Raw genomic sequence first — 18,770 nt, 5'->3', positions numbered from 1 at the left:
TTGATTATTTGAAACCTAAAGTCCTAACCTCTTCTTGCTACCTTTATACTTTGCATAATCCTTTATTATTATACTAGTGGCCCGGTGCATGAAATTCGTGCACATTAAAAGGGGATTCATTAGAGGAAATAATTTAATATTGCTATTTGCCCTTTCTCTATAATAGAAGTGTTAGAGATGAAAGAAAATTAGTAAAATGTATATGAAAACCTTCCTCCTGTCAGAGTCAAGTCCCCGCCCACCCACATGCGCATCAAAATCGGCTGGCCCCTGCTCCCATTGGGCTAGATCCAGACCTGGCCAGTCCCACCCTTGTCAAGCCCTGGCAGGCAGGGGACGTAGCCTCAGGTCCCCTGGCCCAGAGCCAGGACGGGGGCCGTGGCCTGAGGTCCCCCAGCCCAGACTGGGGTGGGGGGCATGCTTTGAGGTCCCCCGTCAAGCCGTGCCAGGTGGGGGACATGGCCTGGGATCCCGTGTCAAGCCCCACTGGGTGTGGGGCATGGCCTGAGGTCCCCTGTCAAGCCTCACCAGGCGGGGGGGCACAGCCTCAGGTCCCCCGGCCCGGCACCGGGAGGGGGGGACGGCCTCAGGTCCCCCATCAAGCCCCACCGGCAGGGGGGTGCAGCCTCAGGTCCCCGATCAAGCCCCGCTGGGCAGGGGGCGCAGCCTGAGTTCCCCTGACCCAGCACTGGGGGTGCACCTTGAGGTCCCCCATCAAGCTCCACTAGGTGGGGAGCACGGCCTGAGGTCCCCCAGCCTGGCACTGGGGCAGGGGGAGCAGCCTGAGGTCCCCTAGCCCAGCACCAGGACGGGAAGCGCACATTGAGGTCCCCCATCAAGCCCTGCCGGGCAGGGGGCATGGCCTCAGGTCCCCTGGCCTGGCGCCAGGCTGGGAGGCGTGGCCTGAGGTCCCCATCAAGCCCCGCTGGGTGGGGGGCGTGGCCTGAGGTCCCCCAACCTGGTGCCAAGGTGGGAGGTGTGGCCTGAGGTCCCATCAAGCCCAGCCAGGCAGAGGGGCGCAGCCTCAGGTCCCCTGGCCCGGTGCTGGAGGCATGGCTTGAGGTCCCCCATCAAGCCCTGCCAGGCAGGGGGTGCGGTCTGAGGTCCCCAGGCCTGGTGCCGGGGTGGGGGGCGTGGCCTGAAGTCCCCTGTCAAGCCCCACCTGGTGGGGGGCATGGCCTGAGGTCCCCCAGCCTGGCGCTGGGGCAGGGGGAGCAGCCTGAGGTCCCTTAGCCCAGTACCAGGATGGGAAGCGCACCTTGAGGTCTCCCATCAAGCCCCACCGAGCGGGGGGCATGGCCTGAGGTCCCCCAGCCTGGCGCCAGGGCAGGGGGCGTGGCCTGAGGTCCCCCAGCCTGACACCAGGGTGGGGGGCACGGCCTGAGGTCCCCTGTCAAGCCCTACGGGGGCAGGGGAGGGCATAGCTTCAGGTCCCTGCTGATTGCTCGTTAAGGCTCCTTATGGGAACTTGGCTTCAGCTGTGGGTGCATTCATCTTTGTGATAGAGTGATGGTCAATTAGCATATTCCCTCTTTATTAGATAGGATACTTACTAGAGGCCTGGTGCACGGGGAAAGGGGGCTCCCTCAGCCCGGCCTGCACCCTCTCGCAATCCGGGACATTCCTCTTGCAATCCAGGACTGCTGGCTCCTAACCACTCACCTGCCTGCCTGCCTGTTCGCTCCAACCACTCTGCCTACCTGCCTTATTGCCCCTCACTGCTCGCCTGCCTGCCTGATCGCCTCTAACTGCTCACCTGCCTGCCTGATCACCCCTAACCACTCTGCCTGCCTGCCTGATCGCCCCTAACTACCTCTGCCTCGGCCTCCACCTGCCATGGCAGCCGCCTCTGCCTTGCCCCCGCTTCGTCTGGAAGGAGGTCCGGAATGACATCCAGAAGGTCGTTCGGCTGTCCGGTCTAATTAGCATATTATGCTTTTATTATTATAGATGATAATGTATACTAATTACTGGTTTACATGGTTTCCTCCCCTAAAATCAGAGAGCAAAACATTTTCTTAGTCATTTCTGGTATCATCAGTACCATCTAGTCTAGAAAACAAAGTGCTCAAGAAACGCACGTTTAACTGGTCTAATCAATTCTTTACTCTTCATTCTTCAGCTTTTATAGTCACTGTCATCAATTTATCAACCACCTAATATATCCAAGGTCCTGCCTTTTCATCCATTCAATGAATTCATTCAACAAATGAATACTTACCATATGCCAGGGGCTGAAAATTGACATGGGATATGATCAAAGAACAAGGTCTCAAGGACCTTACAGGATAGCACAGACAAGTAAATTGATTATACAGCGTGTGTGTTAGATGCTATTAAAGAGATATGCATAGGCTGCTAAACAGCAGCAGGGATTATGTGGAGTTCACACTCTACTCCAGAAAACATGTACAGAAAAAGATGATAGCCTGGCAATGTGACACAGCCTGAGCACCAAATGAGTAATTTGTTTTCCAAGTTACACTGAATTAATTCACACACTTAAAGAAAAGACACTGTAATGGAGTGATTTTCAGATTTCTATTCAACCAGCATCTCCTCAGTGCTTAATATGTGCCAAGTAACCCACTTAGCACTTTTCCAACGGGGTCTTATTCAAGTTTCACACTTTGTAGATGAGAGAAGTGAGTCTGAAAGAGGGAAGAGACTTGTCGAAGGCTACACAGCGAGTAAGCGGCAGAGCTGAAATTTAGAGTGAAGTCTTCCAATCCCATGTCCAGGTATATACTATGCCACTTCAGGCTACAAAACTGAAACAATTTCCATGTCCTTGCATGTGACTTTTATTGCCTTTTCACTCATCCTGTGGCACACAAAACAGTTTTGGAGCACAAATGGGCAATCACCAACTGCTGACTTCATGTGGCTATATACTTGTCCTCATTTTAAGAAGCGAGGGACCACTGTCAGATCAGATTACTTTGTTGCCTCTGTAGCATCATGTGCCAACAGGAGCGCAGTTGGCTGAAGATGAGTGAATTTTTCAAGTCATATTTCAGCAGTGTTTTTGACCACTATATCCAGTCAGTAGTTCCAATGTTCAGCAAGAAATCAAAATGAACTGTTCATTTCCTTTAGTTAACAGCACTAATGAATTCAGTATAATCTCACCATCCATCAGAAAAATTTCTGAAATGCAAACTTAAAGCTGATGATTCACACAGCAGAGAAAGGGAAATAAAGCAGTACTCATTGTTTTCTACAAAACTAGCATTGTTTGCAAAACCCAGAAACTGAGCAGTTGATCGACTACTAATAACACGTAGGCTGCTCTTTGGTCATTTAGCAAAAAGCTGCTTGTACCACGGTCAATGGCTGAGGAGCATATGACTTCAAGTAGCTGTTGCTGTACAGAACAATCGTACATATAAAAATCAGCAAATTGTTATGTAAGGTACGAAAAAGAAATTTAAAATCTTCACACTAGAAAGCACATGACACTGAGCCTGGCACAAATCAGATGTTAATATTGAATAAATGCCTATTGAATGAATACGTTAATAGACATTTGAAAACATCAGTTGTCTATTAAATCGAGAAAGAAAAATCAAACCAACCAAACGTACACAGGTTAGGTTAGGAACTCAGATTATAGGGTAACTGGCTCAAGATACATAAACTCACAAAAATCTATGTATAAGTAAGCATCCATTTGACATCCTCTTAAATTAAGTCGCCACACTGGTGCACGGTGGAAGGCTGACTGGCAATCAAATTAGAAATAACAAAAACTAAAAGAACTGTGACAGATCTAACTTTAAAATCTGCTCCAAGCAGCAACAAGGTGAAACCTGCTATATAAGCAGTGTCTACACAATAAAAGAATATCCTGATATGCCCACAAAGCTGAATCAAAAACCTTTATAAACGTCCACAAGAACATTTAATAGGAATAATGAACAATTCAAGTAGTATCTGTTCAGAAATGGAAAAAAAAAATCTCTAATTACGAGACTGGGCTCCACAAATATAAATCTAAACTTGCTGATTCGTCCAAATAAACATTTCCTAAGATGAACAACCGGGACCCACACAACGAATAAAGTACAGTAATTTAAGTATAAAGCTTGGGACAACGCTAGCGATCTCAAACATGAGAACATAAGCGCTTAAGCCGGCTAGTGCGTCGCTTTTGACTCGAGCTTTCAATTTACAGAGCCTTCATTTCAAGAGACCTTTGAAAGAAATTCAAGGCCAAGTATAGTATTTCATGATCATTGCAAATAAAAGCATGCAGTCCCTGGAGCCCGCGATCCCTCTTTATCTCACTAGAGACTGCACTCATGAAAAGCCACCCTTTTATCTGGTCCAGGACCCCAGCACCTTCCGGGGATGATTCCACAAACCCCCACCGGGACCACCTCTTGCAAAGCAGAGGAGTGGAGAAGTCACGCTCCAAAACAAAGCAGCGTTCACCCCACACTGAGGAAGGCGCACCTTTTACCCCAAACAGGATGCCGTGACAGATGTGTCACCTGTGCGGGGAAAGGGGCCCAAAGACATCCTCGCAGACCAGTGCCAACAGGCAGTTATCTGCTGCCCCGCGGGCCCCGACGTCCAGCGCCAGCCGCTCCTTCCCCGGCTCCTCTCGGAAAACTTTCGGACCTCACCCCCTGGGCGCGCCCCTACCTCCCCCCGACCCCCCGCCGCCCCCCCGCCCGCGAGGCCCCGCCCCGGCCCGCGCCCCCCGGCCCCACGAGCACCCGAGTCCCCTCCGGGCGCGCCCCCGCGCTGGACCAGGCCGGCAGAGGGCGGGGTCGCTCACCCGTCCGCAGTTCGTGCTTGACAGTGAGGAGCTGCTCTCCCGAGGCGCCGCCGTCCCCGCTGGTCCCCGCGGCGCCGCCGCCGCTGCCACTCTCCTCCTCCATCTTCTCCCTTTCGGATCCCGCGGACTTCTCCGAGGGGACGCGGCAGGCAGCGGACGCCCGGCCCCTCACGGCTCCCGCTACAGCCCCAGGAGCCGGGGAGCGGCGGCTCCAGAACTCGGACGCAGAGCGGAGTCTCTTTCCCGCTCTGGCCGCACGGCTCGCTTCTCCGCCTCCTCCCCCTCCAGCTGGCACCGCTAGTACCGCGCAACCAACCCGCCCCGCGCTCCCCCGCCTCCTCCTCCCAGCCGCCCCGCCCACAGCCAGCAAGGTATCCTAGCCATTCGAGCCGCCAGCGCTTATTGGGCCCTAGGCGCGCGCATCTCTTGACAGCGGCTCCCATTTGGCAACCCGCTGTGACGCCTCAGCACCCGCCCCGCCCCGCTCCTCGAATTGTTGTTGCTTGGCGGGGAGGCAGCCGAAGCAGGAGCGCGACTACTCCGATTGGTGCTACCCGAGAGTTTGCCCCGCCTATTTCCCCCGGAGCGCACGCGCAGTCAGGATCTTCCCTTCCCTTCTCTGACCTCCCCAGAACGGTCACGCCCCCACACCCCAGCTTCTATCTGTTAGTAAACAGTGTCTAGTAGTCAGGAGGCGCTCGGGGTGTGTGATTGGCCATTGCTGAAAGAGGCGGGAAGGCTGATTGGAACGTTTGGTCCGCCAATCACTGTGGACAGAAGAGGGGCCTGGAGGGTAGCGCTTCTCATGCACGTGTTCACAGGACGAACCTAGGATCCAAGGTACTCCACACGGGTGTGTGATCAGCGGGAAGACAGCGTTTCTTAAAAAGGTGTTACTCGCGGTAGTGAGCCCTAAACAAGTGAGGTGGAGTTTGTGCTTACATACAGGGAGTTCTTAGCAAAAAGCCTTCCCCAGCTCTAGATGACGACTTTTGCAAAGGATACACATTTCCATTTTGTACAAGACACGTAGTAAGCACTAAAAGGATGCAGAGGTTAATAAAATAAAATATAACCCCTCTCCCCAAGCAGTTTTCAATAGAATATGAGAAAAACAGATCATCTGTGTATATATACACAGGAAGCTAAAAAGCAGAATTTGAAATAAAACAGTCCTACAAACTGTTAGAAAATCAAACTGATGGCAATAGTTATTCTCAGTAGAGATGCTGGGGAAGGCTTTTAGGGTGAGGAGGCATTTGAGATAACCAATTTAAAAGATGGGAACAATGGAAATACCCGAAGCAGACATTTCATAGAAATGGTAATTGTGAGCATGTGGCGAGTTGGCATGGCCATGGCATACTCATCCTCACGTTGGGTGCCATATGTGCCGAGCCAGCTCAGCCAGGTTCGGTAAGCCTAAGAGAGGGCAGTGAAGGATTGAGAAAAGACAGACAAGAGAAAAAAGCTGGGTCTGGGTGGGACGCTGTTCTCTCTGATGGAGAGCTAGCGACAACGCCACAGACTATAAGCTGAGTCTTTATTTTATAGCCAGATTCCACGAGGCAAAGTAAGGGCGTGGTCAAGATGTTTACAACATTTTCCTGAGTTTTGAATCTACTCAATTGTGCTGCGCCAGCACAGCCAAGGGTTCGGCAAGGCTGAGGGAGGGCCGGCGAAGGATGAAGAAAGGACAAAGAGAATATGGATCTCCTGTGCATGACTTAAGACCACAGAACAGATCCAGACTGCAAGCTGATGCTTTATTTTATAGTCAGAGGCAAACAAGGTAATTTACAATGTTCTTGTAAGTTTCACTTGTTTTAGCAGCACTTGCTGCACCTCCCACAGCCCATTAGCTACCCAGGAAAGATCTAGGGAGCAGTCACAAGATCAAGCTTAATTATGCTAAGCGGGCTGTGCCCTCTAAGCTGGGACTTGTTTGCGGCTTTGCCAGGAGGTCAGTCCGAGGCTTAACCCTTTAACCGCTCCCTACACTCAATTACATGCACCTGAACTCTATCAAGCCCACATCACTCAGCCATGTGGGACCACACGTTCAGACCATAAGTTCAAGCTTACAACTATAGCCTTTGGCTATAATTGTGCTGGGAGGGCTTTGCCCTCCAAGCTAGGACTTGCACATGGCTTTGCCAGGAGAGGATTGTGCCCTCTCATTAGTCCGAGGCTTGAACCTGTCCAAACACTGTAGCTGCTCTCCACATGAGCATAAACCTGAAGGTACGTGATAGCTAAGGCTGGTGGAGTATGATGTAAAAGATACAGCTGAAAAGGTAAGGTGTGGAGGGCGTTGACTACCATGCTAAGCAATGCATATTTTGTTTAGTTTAAATGTTTCAACCATTTAAAACATTGAGAAGGATGGACCGAAGGGAGAAGGAGAAAGATGGCAGGGTGAGAATACTGTTGCAGGGATAGAATTTGTGGGGCCTAATTTCTGGCAGTGGACATGAGAATGGACAAAGGAGAGAATTAAAGATGGATACTTGGACATCATTCACATAGAAGTGTACTTTTAAACTAAGCATGGATTAGATCAGAAGTCAGCAACGTTTTTCTGTAAAGAACCAAATAGTAAATATTTTAGGTTTGCTAACTATGTGGTCTCTTTCACAACTACTCAACTCTGCTATTGAAAGCAGTCATAGCAGTAAGTAAACTAATGGATATGTCTGTGTTCCAATAAAACTTGATTCATGGACATTGCAATTACATTTCACGTAATTTTCACATGTCATAATATATTCTTATTCTTTCCAACTATTTAAAAATATAAAAACTATTTTTAGCTCTTGGGCCATTAAAAAACAAACAGGCAGTAAACCAGATTTAGCCGCAGGCCATCCTTTGCAGACTCCAGGGTTAGATCGCCAGGGAAGATTAAGCAGAGAAGCCCCCCAGCCCCTTCAAGTTGCCCTCAGTTCCCTGGGCTTATCCGCCTGAAACATTTATCCCACCAAACCAGTGATTTTCAACCTTTCTCACCTCATGGCACACATAAACTAATTACTAAAATTCTGCAGCACACCAAAAATATATATTTTTTGCCAATCTGACAAAAAATATGTATAGTTTTTATTCATTCAAACCAAATGGCTATTGTTGGTGTTGTTATTTTTTTATTTGACAGTCTAAGGGGAAAGAGGGCAGTGCCCCGCACTAAATAGTCAGGTATTGGATGTTTTTGAAATTCTTGTGGCGCACCAGTTGAAAATCACTGCACTCAAACCATGCCTGGCTACTTATATTTGTCTTTCCCCTCCACAAGTAGTGTGCTATCTGTAGCTAGGGGATGAGGTTGTACAATTGTTCATTTGTTCACTGAATCACTTTTACACCAATTATATACCAGGTACTGTGGTAGATAGCAGAGGCACAGCAGGAGCAAAATATGCAATCCTTGCACGCATAGGGCCTACAGTCTAGAAATTGAAAGAAATCCTAAGTCATTACATAAGGAAATATAAACTTGCCATTGTGATCATGCCGTAAAGGAAAATTATAGGGTGCTACAATAGAATTTATCGGGGTCCTAATTTAGGTGAGAGGAGCTTGAAGATCTTTATAAGGAAGTACTATTTAAACTGATTCTTAAAGATGAGTAAGTTTTAACCAGGATGTGGCAGAGACTGGCCTGATGCTCACCAATCTCATTTCCTCTTCCTGGACACACAGGAGAAATATGATTTTTTTTTTCCTTTACAGTTAAGCTAGAGTCATGTGATTGTGATATGGGCAATGGGGTGTGGGCCGATGTGATGTGTGCCATTTCTAGGCCTGGCAAAGAAAACCCCATGCATAATCACCCACACTTTCTTCTCTTTCCACAGCATTGCAAAGGCCATATATTCAATGTGGGGGTGACACAATTTAGAAGAACCCTGAACCTCTGGGCCTCCATTTGAAGAAGAGCCACCCTGACCTACATCAGACCTACTGTCATGTGAGCAATAAGTAAATCTTATTAGACATAAGCTACTGCAATGTTGGGGTTGTTGGCTACTAAAGCATACTTGAGCTATCCTGGTGATTTCACAAGTGAATTTTTGAGGAGAGAAAATCCTAGGATGATGCAGATGCAAAGTACTGAGACAGGCAACGAGCCTATTGTATTTTAGGGATTGAGAGAATGACAATAGGGTCATAACACAGAAAGCAAGAGATGAGGTGTGAGAGGCAGGCAAATACCCAGTCACAGAGTGTGTGGTAGTTCTTATATTTTTGGAGTTTTTTCCTGTGTGGAGTTAAAAGCAATGGAAGGAATTTAAACAGTGGGATGATATAATTGGGATAGTATTTTCAAAAGGTCACTGTGGTTAGTGGTTAGTGAGCTGGAGGGAGCAAGAGGGAATATAGGGAGACCAGATGGGAGATTATCACTGTAGTCTGGGAAACAGATGATAACGGGTGTGGTCGATATGGGAAGAAATGGAATGTTTCTAGATATATACAGGATGTCCCCAAAAATGTATATACACTTTAAGTAATTATTAACTACAATGGGTTAAATCTGAAAAGAAAGAAACATGGGAATTAATAATTGTTCAAAGTGTGTACTAGTATATATTGTTTTAGATTGTCAAAATACCCTGTATTTGGGACTTCATGAATTATTGGATTTGGTGGGTAAGGGAAAAGGGGGTGTCTGAATTGACACCAAGTTTCTAGCATGAAGAATTGGGTAAATGGAAGAGGATAGGGGTAAATTTAAGTAAAAGCATGTATCAGAGAATATCAAAAGTTTAAATTCAAAATATCCAATGCCAATATTAAATAGCTATGTGGATGTTAAATATAAGTCCTACCACACACTCTGTGACTGGGTATTTGCCTGCCTCCCACACCTCAACGCTTGCTGTCTGTGTTATGACCCTATTGCCATTCTCTCAATCCCTAAAATACAATAGGCTCTTTGCCTGCCTCAGTACTTGAGAACCGCAGGAAAGTCTAGCATTGAGTCTTGAGCACTACAGAGGGGTCTAGCCAAGAAATACAACTTTAGGAATCACTGGCATATAGATGATACTTGAAGCCAGAGGTATGAATAAGATTAATTAGGGAGAGAATAAGCAGAAGGAGAGAAGAGGAGCCCAAGACTCAAGTCTAAGAAATTTCAAAATTGAGATGTTGGAATGAAAAGGTGAAGCCAGAGATGTCGGAGGAGTTTTGTATCTTGGAAGCCAACGTTTTTCAAGAAGGAGGGAGTGATCAGCTATGTCACATGCCCTGAGAGGTCACATAAGATGAGGTCTGGAAAGAATCTATGAATTTGCCAACTTGGGTGCCACTGGTGACAATATCCAAGGCAGTTTTGGTAGAAATAGAAATAGTGTGTGTGGACAAATTTTTCAAGGAGTTTGCCTCTGAAGGAAAATAGAGAAGGAAGGCCCCAGCTGTAGAGACCCAGGGAATGTTTTTTAATTTACTTTTTATTTTCAAATATTTTAAAAATTTCAGAAGAGTTTCAAAACCAGTACAGAATTTTACACAACCTCCACTGAGCTTACTCTAATGTTAATATGTTACATACCATAGTTCAGTCACCAAAAACAGAAATTAACATTGGCGCAATACTCTTAAATAAACTTCAGACTCTATAGATTTCACCACTTTTCCATAAAAAAAAATGATTTTTATATGTCTAAATGGTTCAAAAAGAATTAAAAGAAGAAGAGTATACTGTGACATGTGAAATTTACATTTCAATGCCCATAAAGTGTTATTGGAACACTAGAGGCTCAGCCCGCACAAAATCGTGCACAAGTAGCTCGCTTCTGCTTGCCTCAGCTGGCCGCCCTGCCCATCGCCGCTCATAGCTTGCTGCCCTGCCCTCCACTGCTCCTAGCCCTCTGCCGCTTGTAGCTCTCCCCCGCTAGTAGCTTGCTGCCCCACCCTCCACCACTCATAGCTCTCCACCACTAGTAGCTTGCACCCCACCCTGTCCATTGCGAAAGCCGCTGCTCATTTGGTCATTATGGCATGATGGCCACAAGCCTTTTATATAAGAGACTAGAGGCCCAGTGCACGAAATTAGTGCATGGGGGGGTCCCTCAGCCCAGCCTGCACCCTCTCCAATCCGGGACCCCTCGGGGGATGTCCGACTGCCTCTTGCAATTCGGGACCACTGGCCCATAACTGCTCGCCTGCCTGCCTGCCTGATCGCTCCTAACCCCTCTGCCTGCCTGCCTGATCACCCCTAACCACCTCTGCCTGCCTGATCACTCCTAACTGCTCCCCAGCTGGCCTAATCACCCCTAACTGCCTCTGCCTCGCCCTGTACCTGGGACCCAGGATTCCCTCCCTCTGGCCGGCCCCAGGCACCCGGGACCTGAGCCAGCTTCGCCCGGGCCAACCGCAGCTGCTGGCGCCCAGGACTGCGGGGCGTGCGGCTTGTCCCTCTCCCAGGTTGCAGCCTGGCTGGTCCCCATTCCTCTCTCACAAGCTCATTTGTGCCTGGCTGGTCCCCATTCCTCTCTTGCAAGCTCATTTGTGCCTGGCTGGTCCCCATTCCTCTCTCCCCAGTGTTGAGTGTCTGAGCTGTTATGGCGTGAGAGCATGACAACCATTTGCATATTAGCTCTTTATTATATAGGATAACCATGTTCTTTCTCTGCACCAGGTTGCAATCCAGGATCCTATATCATATTTAGTTGTCATGGCTCCTTAGTCTCTTCCACTGTGAGCTGGCTGAGAGGTTTGCCTTTGATGGGAGGAGGCCCCAAATCCTTCACCAAGGAAGGAGAGAGAGAGGAGGGGCTGGAGGCAGGCATGAATCAACTTGTAGACAAGAATATCTTGATCATCTCATATCAGTATCCCTGACATTTAGAATAGGCTCTAGCCCAAAGAGGGCTTTCAGTAAATGTTTGTTGAATAAATGAATGAATGAGAGAGTTGGAAACCTACATTTGAAGAGCAGGTATAATAAAGGGATCCAATTTAGGGAGCCAATAAAGCAGGAATAAGTCCTATGAGCTGATCCTATCTGTAGACAGTTAAAAACACTCAGATATGCACACGGGTAGCAGAGAGTTTATTTCAGAGACGCAAGTCCTGTGCTGAGAGATGGGAGGAGATGGACTTGGGAACTGAGGATAGTGGAAACAGTTTGGAACAGTCACTGAGGAAAATAAATATAGTGGGCCAGCTTGGATAATTGCTGACTAATACTGAGGGCCCAAGTGGAGTTAGAAAGCCTGAATCAGGAGAGCTAAAAGTCTTCCTCTTGCAACTTACATTCCCCCTCGGCGTTGGAGACAAGCAGTTGGACAGCAACCTCATTGCAGTGAGTGACCTGGGGCCCAAGCTGGGTGAGCAGGCAGTGAAGCCTGCGAGAACAGGCTGGAGTCCAGGAGCGGGAGCTTATTAACATAAATGAGTAGAACAGCAGTTGGCAGCCTTGGCTGTGCACTGGAGTCACCTGGGATACTGTAAAACAAAAACAAACCTCCCACCCCGAAAAGGGGGACTTAATTGGTCTGGGGCGGGGCCTGGACTTGGGGATATTTTTTTAGTTCCCCACGTGATTATAACGTGGAACCAGTTTTGTTACAACTTTAATGTACAATCGATAGAGGAGAGGATGGTAAGTAGGAACAAATTGGAGTTTTGAAACAACAGCAACTTTGCAGAGGTAATGATGATGCAGGATAGGGTCGGAAGAAAAAATATAAATTGGGGGCTGAACACACCAAATAAAATGAGAGGGAGCTTAACGGATCAGATGGTGATATGCAAGCATGGCTTGGAGTCAAAGGAGGAAGAGTTTTTAAAAGGGCAAGAAATGGACAGTGGTCCGGATGTAGTTGCTGGAATTGAGGAAAACATCACTCGTCCCCCCCTTCCCTGAGAGATGGGCAAGTAGGGAGGGCCGCTCTGTCCGTGAAATGGAAAGAGAAAGTCAGGTTTCTGCTAAGGCCGGGTAGAGTAATAGAGAAAAAAGCTTGAAAATATATGGTTGTTCCCTTTAGAAACTGCCTTTTGCCAGGCCTGCTGGTACCTGGTATCAGAATAGGGCCCCCTTCTCACCCCTTTATCTTGTGGGCCAATGTCTGTGGCACCGTGCCATGGGGCTTCATTGATCCTTGGCAGGGAGGGGAGGGCTGAAGCAAAGTGGGGGAGGGCCGAGTCCGGGTGAGCCTTTAGGACTTAATGAACTCATTGGTCATGCAACATGAGCGAGAAGCTCCTCACCTTTGGATTTGTAAGAACTGAGGAACGTCAGAGACTCGCCACATTACACTTCCTCTCCTCCCCCTCACCTTTAACTGACTCCATAAGAATACTCAGATGTATAGTCAGATAAGAAAGAACTTCTCTCAAAAAGTCAAAAACAACATTATCAACATCTTGATCCTGTTTTTGACCTTGTGCGGTCCTTCACTGTGTGATATAGATCCAGGAAGGTTAAGAATATGCTGCAGGCTGCAGGGACCAGCAGTTAGGGAGGGTGAAATTCATATTCTTGGAAGACATCCATCCCCTGTTGAAGTTAACATATTGCCGCTCTTCCCAAAAAGGATGTTGGGAAGGCACAGACACACCTTGAATTCACAAACAGGGAGGAAATTCCGTGGTGGGGAGTGGGGGCAGCAGCATTTAGGCATTTTCTCACCCCTTCCCCCCTCCCCCATTTTCTGTTATTCCAGAGAATACCTACAAAGCTTAGCAACCCTCTGCATGGGGCGGAGTCAGAGCACTCAGCTGAGTGGGAAGATCCAGTCTAGGATCTGACTGTGTGGACCTGGAGAGACTATAGAGGCATGCATATCACAAATACATTCAGATAAAGATAGTAGAGACATTTTTATTCCCTGCCTCCCCACCCCTCCACCCCAAAATCTTCTGGAAGCAACAAAAAACAAAACGAAGCAGAAACACAGAAAAAGTCCCATTTTTAATGAAACAAGGAAACTCGCAAAACCTCAGACCACAAACATGAAGTGTGTCTGCTAAATACTGTAAAGTCTGTACTGAAATTGGTGAAATGCTGAGAGCTTACATACGCTGCCTCTAGCCTTGCACAAGAAACATATTTCCTTGGAAGTCAGTGTCACAGTCCCCTTGGGTTGATCCTTGCATGGTAGTGGGGTTTCCCAAAGGCGAGGGGGACAAGGGAGAAGTTTAGGTGTTACACCGACAGTTGTTGAAATTGTAGCATAATGAAAAAGTGATTCATTCCGAGTTCTCTTTCATTGGTGACTACATCAAGAAGTCTTGGTTTGGTGCCAGTGGTCTCTAACTTACTTCTGATTTGCACTTATCTCTCTTTCTAACCAGGAAAATACAGACCTCAGACTCAACTTTTAGCAGACAACTGTATCTAGCTAGAACTTAGTATCATTGTTTTGTTTTCACTGCATTGACTTTAATAGTTATTTCCTATTTATACCAAATGATTCCGGCTTTTCCTTTATAAATAAGTAAGCATTGGGAATTGATTCAAAGAAGAATCTACACTAATAAAAGAGAAACATGCAAATTGACCGTACCTCCGCTACGCCCACCAGCCACACCCACCAGCCAAACAGGAGCAAATATGCAAATTAACCCAACTAAGATGGCTGTGGCCGCAGAGCGAGCCGGAGGCTTGGGTTTCCCCGGCAATGGAGGAAGCCAAGATTCCCGCCCACTCTGGCCGGCCCTGGCCTCCGCTCAAGGCTACAAAGTTTCAATTGTAGAAGATAAATAAATCCCAGATACCAGGGCCTTCGCTTGGGTCACCGGGGGGCGTGGTCAGCTTGCAAACCACCACAGGCCCCTTGCCCAGGCCATCCCATGCCCCAAGGGAACCCCCACCCTGATCCGGGACACCTTTCAGGGCAAACCAGCCAGCCCCCACCTGTGCACCAGGCCTCTATCCTATCTAATAAAAGAGTAATATGCAAATTGACCATCACTCCACACACAATATGGCTGCCTCCATGTGGTCCAAGATGGCTGCCCCCATGTGGACACAAGATGGCTGCCACAAGATGGCCAGCAGGGGAGAGCAGTTGGGAGGGACCAGGCCTGCAAGGGAGGGCAGTTAGGGGCAAACAGGCTGGCAGGGGAGCAGTTAGGCATCAATCAGGCTGGCAGGGGAGTGGTTAGGGGGTGATCAGGCTGGCAGGCAGAAGCGGTTAGGGGCAATCAGGAAGGCAGGCAGGTGAGCAGTTGGGAGACAGCAGTCCTGGATTGTGAGAGGGATGTCCCAGATTGGAGAGAGTGCAGGCTGGGCTGAGGGACCCCCCCCCATGCACGAATTTCGTGCACCGGGCCTCTAGTATTAATTATAATAGAGGTGATATGCAGAAGAGGTAAAATTGAAGAAGTGGTTCTCAAATGACTAAAATTTAGAGTTACAAGATCCAAGGATCCTGCAGGAAAAAGTATTCTTGCAAAGAGCTAGGATGATAGCGAGGAAGGCCAACATCAAGGAGAAACCAGGCTTATGGTTATTTATTTCTGTTGGCTATGGCCTGGCTTCCAAACAAAGGCATCTACTGGAGATGAGTAGGTGAAAGGGATAGAGAGGCAATTGCCAGATTATAACCCAGAGAGACGGGATGGGAGGGCCTGGATGGGAGCCTCAGCAGCATCCTGAGTGCCAGAACCTGAACATCTCAGAGACAGTCTCATGGAAAGGAAATTAGCAGATTTGGAAACAAAACAAAGCTGCCAAGTGCCTCGACGTCCTTCCTTCACCACTCCCATGCTGTTCCTTAACAAAGAATTCTCCATCTCACCAGAGAAATTTTAAAATTATCACTCTTGAAAAAAAAATCTCAAAGAGTAGATTCAGGGGTACAAATAAGGGATGACAGAGCAACAAGAGAGGATAAAACAGAGAAGCAGAGCACAAGAAAGGAAGGAAGGCTGCTAAGCCCAAAGTAGGATGAACACAAGTGAAAACATGTGGAACAATGCTGAAAAGAACAAAGAATTATAAAGATGTGATCGTTACAGAAAATAGACCGTGGAGATCCAAGATATGAAAAATGCCATTCCTGAAGAAGCTCCCGGAACAGATGGAACAATAGAAGAAGCTTAACTGAAAGGAAGACTTGAGTCAGCAGGTAGAAAGCACACCCTGTGTCAAGGTGAAATTTGCTCCGAGTGATCAATAATAAAATATGCCAGATAAAACAATGTCAAGGAAGCAAGCTCTACAAAAGTTAAGAGCAGGAAGGTGTGAATCATTAATTTTATACTGCACCCAGTTGTCCTGTAAGTGTGAAGACTCTTGGCAGTCATTGGCAAGCACAAAAAGAACTGAGGGTTTGCACATTCTTGAAAAAAAAATTCTTTATACTGAAATCCGGATAAATCCAAATCAAAAGGAGAATTGAGGAATTTTTTTTTAATACTGAAGATGAGCTTTGAATTGTTTTAAATACAGAATGAAAACTAAACAACTGTGGGATTTATCGTTTAAGAACAAAATGTAAATACCACAAACCTTTGCCCTGTCAAAGTAATTATATTCCCAACAAAAATTGGGGAGTGAGGGGCAGGGCAGCGGGAGGACTTGTAAATTTACTCATCTGTAATGTCAGAGACACAATCACTCTGAATAATAAAATGCCTGAACTGTAGCTTTTTAATGCAAGCCTGATTCCAACTTCTCAACAGTTTTTATATTAGTTTTTTTTTTAAGGGGGTAATTTTTGTGGTAGAGAAACATTTAACTGAAGTTCAGCGTCTTCTGTTTTACTTCAGTTACATCCTATCTAATAAAAGAGTAATATGCAAATCAACCATCACTCCACTACACCCACAAGCCATGCCCACAAGCCACGCCCACTAGCCAATCAGGAGCGAGTATGCAAATTAACCCCAACCATGATGGCTGCGGCCATGGGGAGAGCAGGAGGGAGACTTGGGTTGCCCCCAGCGATGGAGGAAGCCAAGCTTTCCGCACACCCTGGCCGGCCCAGGCCTCCGCTTAAGGCTACAAAGATTCAATTATAGAAGATACATAAATCCCAACAGAAATGGCTGCTGCCACAGAGCGAGCAGAAGGCTTGGCTACACTCCAGGCTACAAAGTTTCAATTGTAGAAGATAAATAAACCCCAGATCCCAGGGCCTCTGCTTGAGTCGCTGGGGGGCGTGGCCTGCCTGCAAACCACCACAGGCCCCTCGCCCAGGCCACCCCACACCCCAAGGGAACCCCCACACTGATCCAGGACACCCTTCAGGGCAAACCAACTGGCCCCCACCCGTGCACCAGGCCTCTATCCTATCTAATAAAAGAGTAATATGCAAATTGACCATCACTCCAACACACAAAATGGCTGCCCCCATGTGGTCAAAGATCCTGCCCCCATATGTACACAAGATGGCCACCACAAGATGGCCAGCAGGGGAGGGCAGTTGGGAGGGACCAGGCCTGCAAGGGAGGGCAATTGGGGGCGATCAAGCCTGCAGGGGAGGGCAGTTAGGGGTGACCAGGCTGGCAGAGGAGGGAAGTTGGGGGCAAACAGGCTGGCAGAGAGCAGTTAGGCATCAATCAGGCTGGTAGGGGAGCAGTTAGACATCAATCAGGCTGGCAGGGGAGTGGTTAGGGGGTGATCAGGCTGGCAGGCAGAAGCGGTTAGGGGCAATCAGGAAGGCAGGCAGGTGAGCAGTTGGGAGCCAGCAGTCCTGGATTGTGAGAGGGATGTCCGACTGCCCGTTTATGCCCAATCCTACTGGGATTGGGCCTAAACGGGCAGTCAGACATCCCTCGAGGGGTCCCAGATTGGAGAGGGTGCAGGCTGGGCTGAGGGACAACCTCCCCCCCCCCCCCCCCGCACAAATTTTGTGTACCGGGCCTCTAGTTTTCTATAAGAATCTTAATCATTTTACTGAAAAGTAATTTGCAGAGTAAACCGCCCCCCCCCCCCATTGTCCATTGATCTTTCTACTCTGTTTCTATGCACAAGGACCTGTTGAGATGATATATTCCAAATGTTGGTAGCTGTTTCTGGGGAGCGAGGTTATGGTCATATTTTTAAAAAAACTTCCTCTGCATCCTTTTCGGTTATTTTGATCATAAAACAGTTACATAAAAATAGTAGTCATGTTTCTGAGTAATGTGGTAGAACAATAAAATGACCTGTATGATCTTTGTTCCCAGGTGCTACTGCTGTAGTAATGTTATGTTAAATGATAGAAAGGGTTTTACATGTAATTAAAGTCATTAATCAGTTGACTTTAAGATTGGGAGATGATCTGGGTAGGACTAACCACATGAGCACTTCATTTTTTTATTTTTTTAAAAATATTTTTATTGATTTCAGAGAGGAAGGGAGAGGGAGAGAGAAATAGAAACATCGATGATGAGAGAGAATCATCTATCGGCTGCCTCCTGCACGCTCCCTGCTGGGGATCGAGCCCGCAACACCAGCATGTGCCCTTGACTAGAATCGAACCCGAGGCCCTTCAGTCTGCAGGCCGGATCTCTATCCACTGAGCCAAACCAGCTAGGGCAAAAATATATTTTTTTAAAATGGATTTTAAATGAATAAATAGACAAGTTGGGGCCAGAAAGCTAGAGATGAAGTGGGGGGAGGGGCAGGTTGGGAAAGGGCAGGATAGATGATAGGAAAGCAACACAGTGGAAAGGTGAGTAGATAAAAGTAGTGAAAATACCCCCTCCCCACCTCTCCCAGTCTGATTCCTCAGAAACAATCTTTTTAACTCTAGATATTAGATATTCTGGTGTCATCTCTATATCTTTCAATAATATACTCCTATCGCTATTGATTGATTTGTTTTATACCTTATCTGTCTTCCTCCTATATGATAAATGAGGATAAAGCCCACTTTCACCAGCATTCCCTCTTCACTTTCTACAGTTACGTAACTTCCGGTTACCTGTGTTACGTTGATACACCTTTACTTCTTTCCCATCCACTAAGAGCAGCGTCTCTTGACTGCTCGCTTTCTAAGACGAATGCAACAGCATCCCTAACTTCTCTTCCGCATCTGCCTCA

At 47.5% G+C, this 18,770-nt stretch overlaps 2 protein-coding genes across 3 annotated transcripts in view; one reads left to right on the top strand and one right to left on the bottom strand.

Moving 5' to 3' along the window:
* The window catches only part of RPS6KA5 (ribosomal protein S6 kinase A5), a 132,078-nt gene extending 126,948 nt beyond the window's left edge, over positions 1–5,130 (bottom strand). The window contains exon 1 of one of the 2 annotated variants that reach the window (XM_080645802.1): positions 4,787–5,130. Coding sequence is in view for 1 of the 2 variants with exons in the window: in XM_080645801.1 (XP_080501927.1) it covers positions 4,787–4,889 (103 nt within the window). In the remaining variant the exon portion in view is untranslated. The remainder of the gene's footprint in view (positions 1–4,786) is intronic. The other variant, XM_080645801.1, reaches the window with a different exon arrangement.
* Positions 5,131–5,381: 251 nt separating this feature from the next.
* DGLUCY (D-glutamate cyclase) overlaps positions 5,382–18,770 on the top strand; it is a 106,564-nt gene continuing 93,175 nt past the window's right edge. Inside the window, exons 1-2 of the mRNA XM_080658935.1 lie at positions 5,382–5,626; positions 8,641–8,753. The gene's annotated coding sequence lies outside the window, so the exon portion shown is untranslated. The remainder of the gene's footprint in view (positions 5,627–8,640; positions 8,754–18,770) is intronic.

This window comes from Plecotus auritus (genome assembly GCF_963455305.1).
Source record: "Plecotus auritus genome assembly, chromosome: 1".
In the NCBI taxonomy this organism is placed as follows: domain Eukaryota; kingdom Metazoa; phylum Chordata; class Mammalia; order Chiroptera; family Vespertilionidae; genus Plecotus; species Plecotus auritus.
The sequence above is the reverse complement of the archived record's forward strand: the minus strand, read 5'-3'. Positions and strand labels throughout refer to the sequence as shown.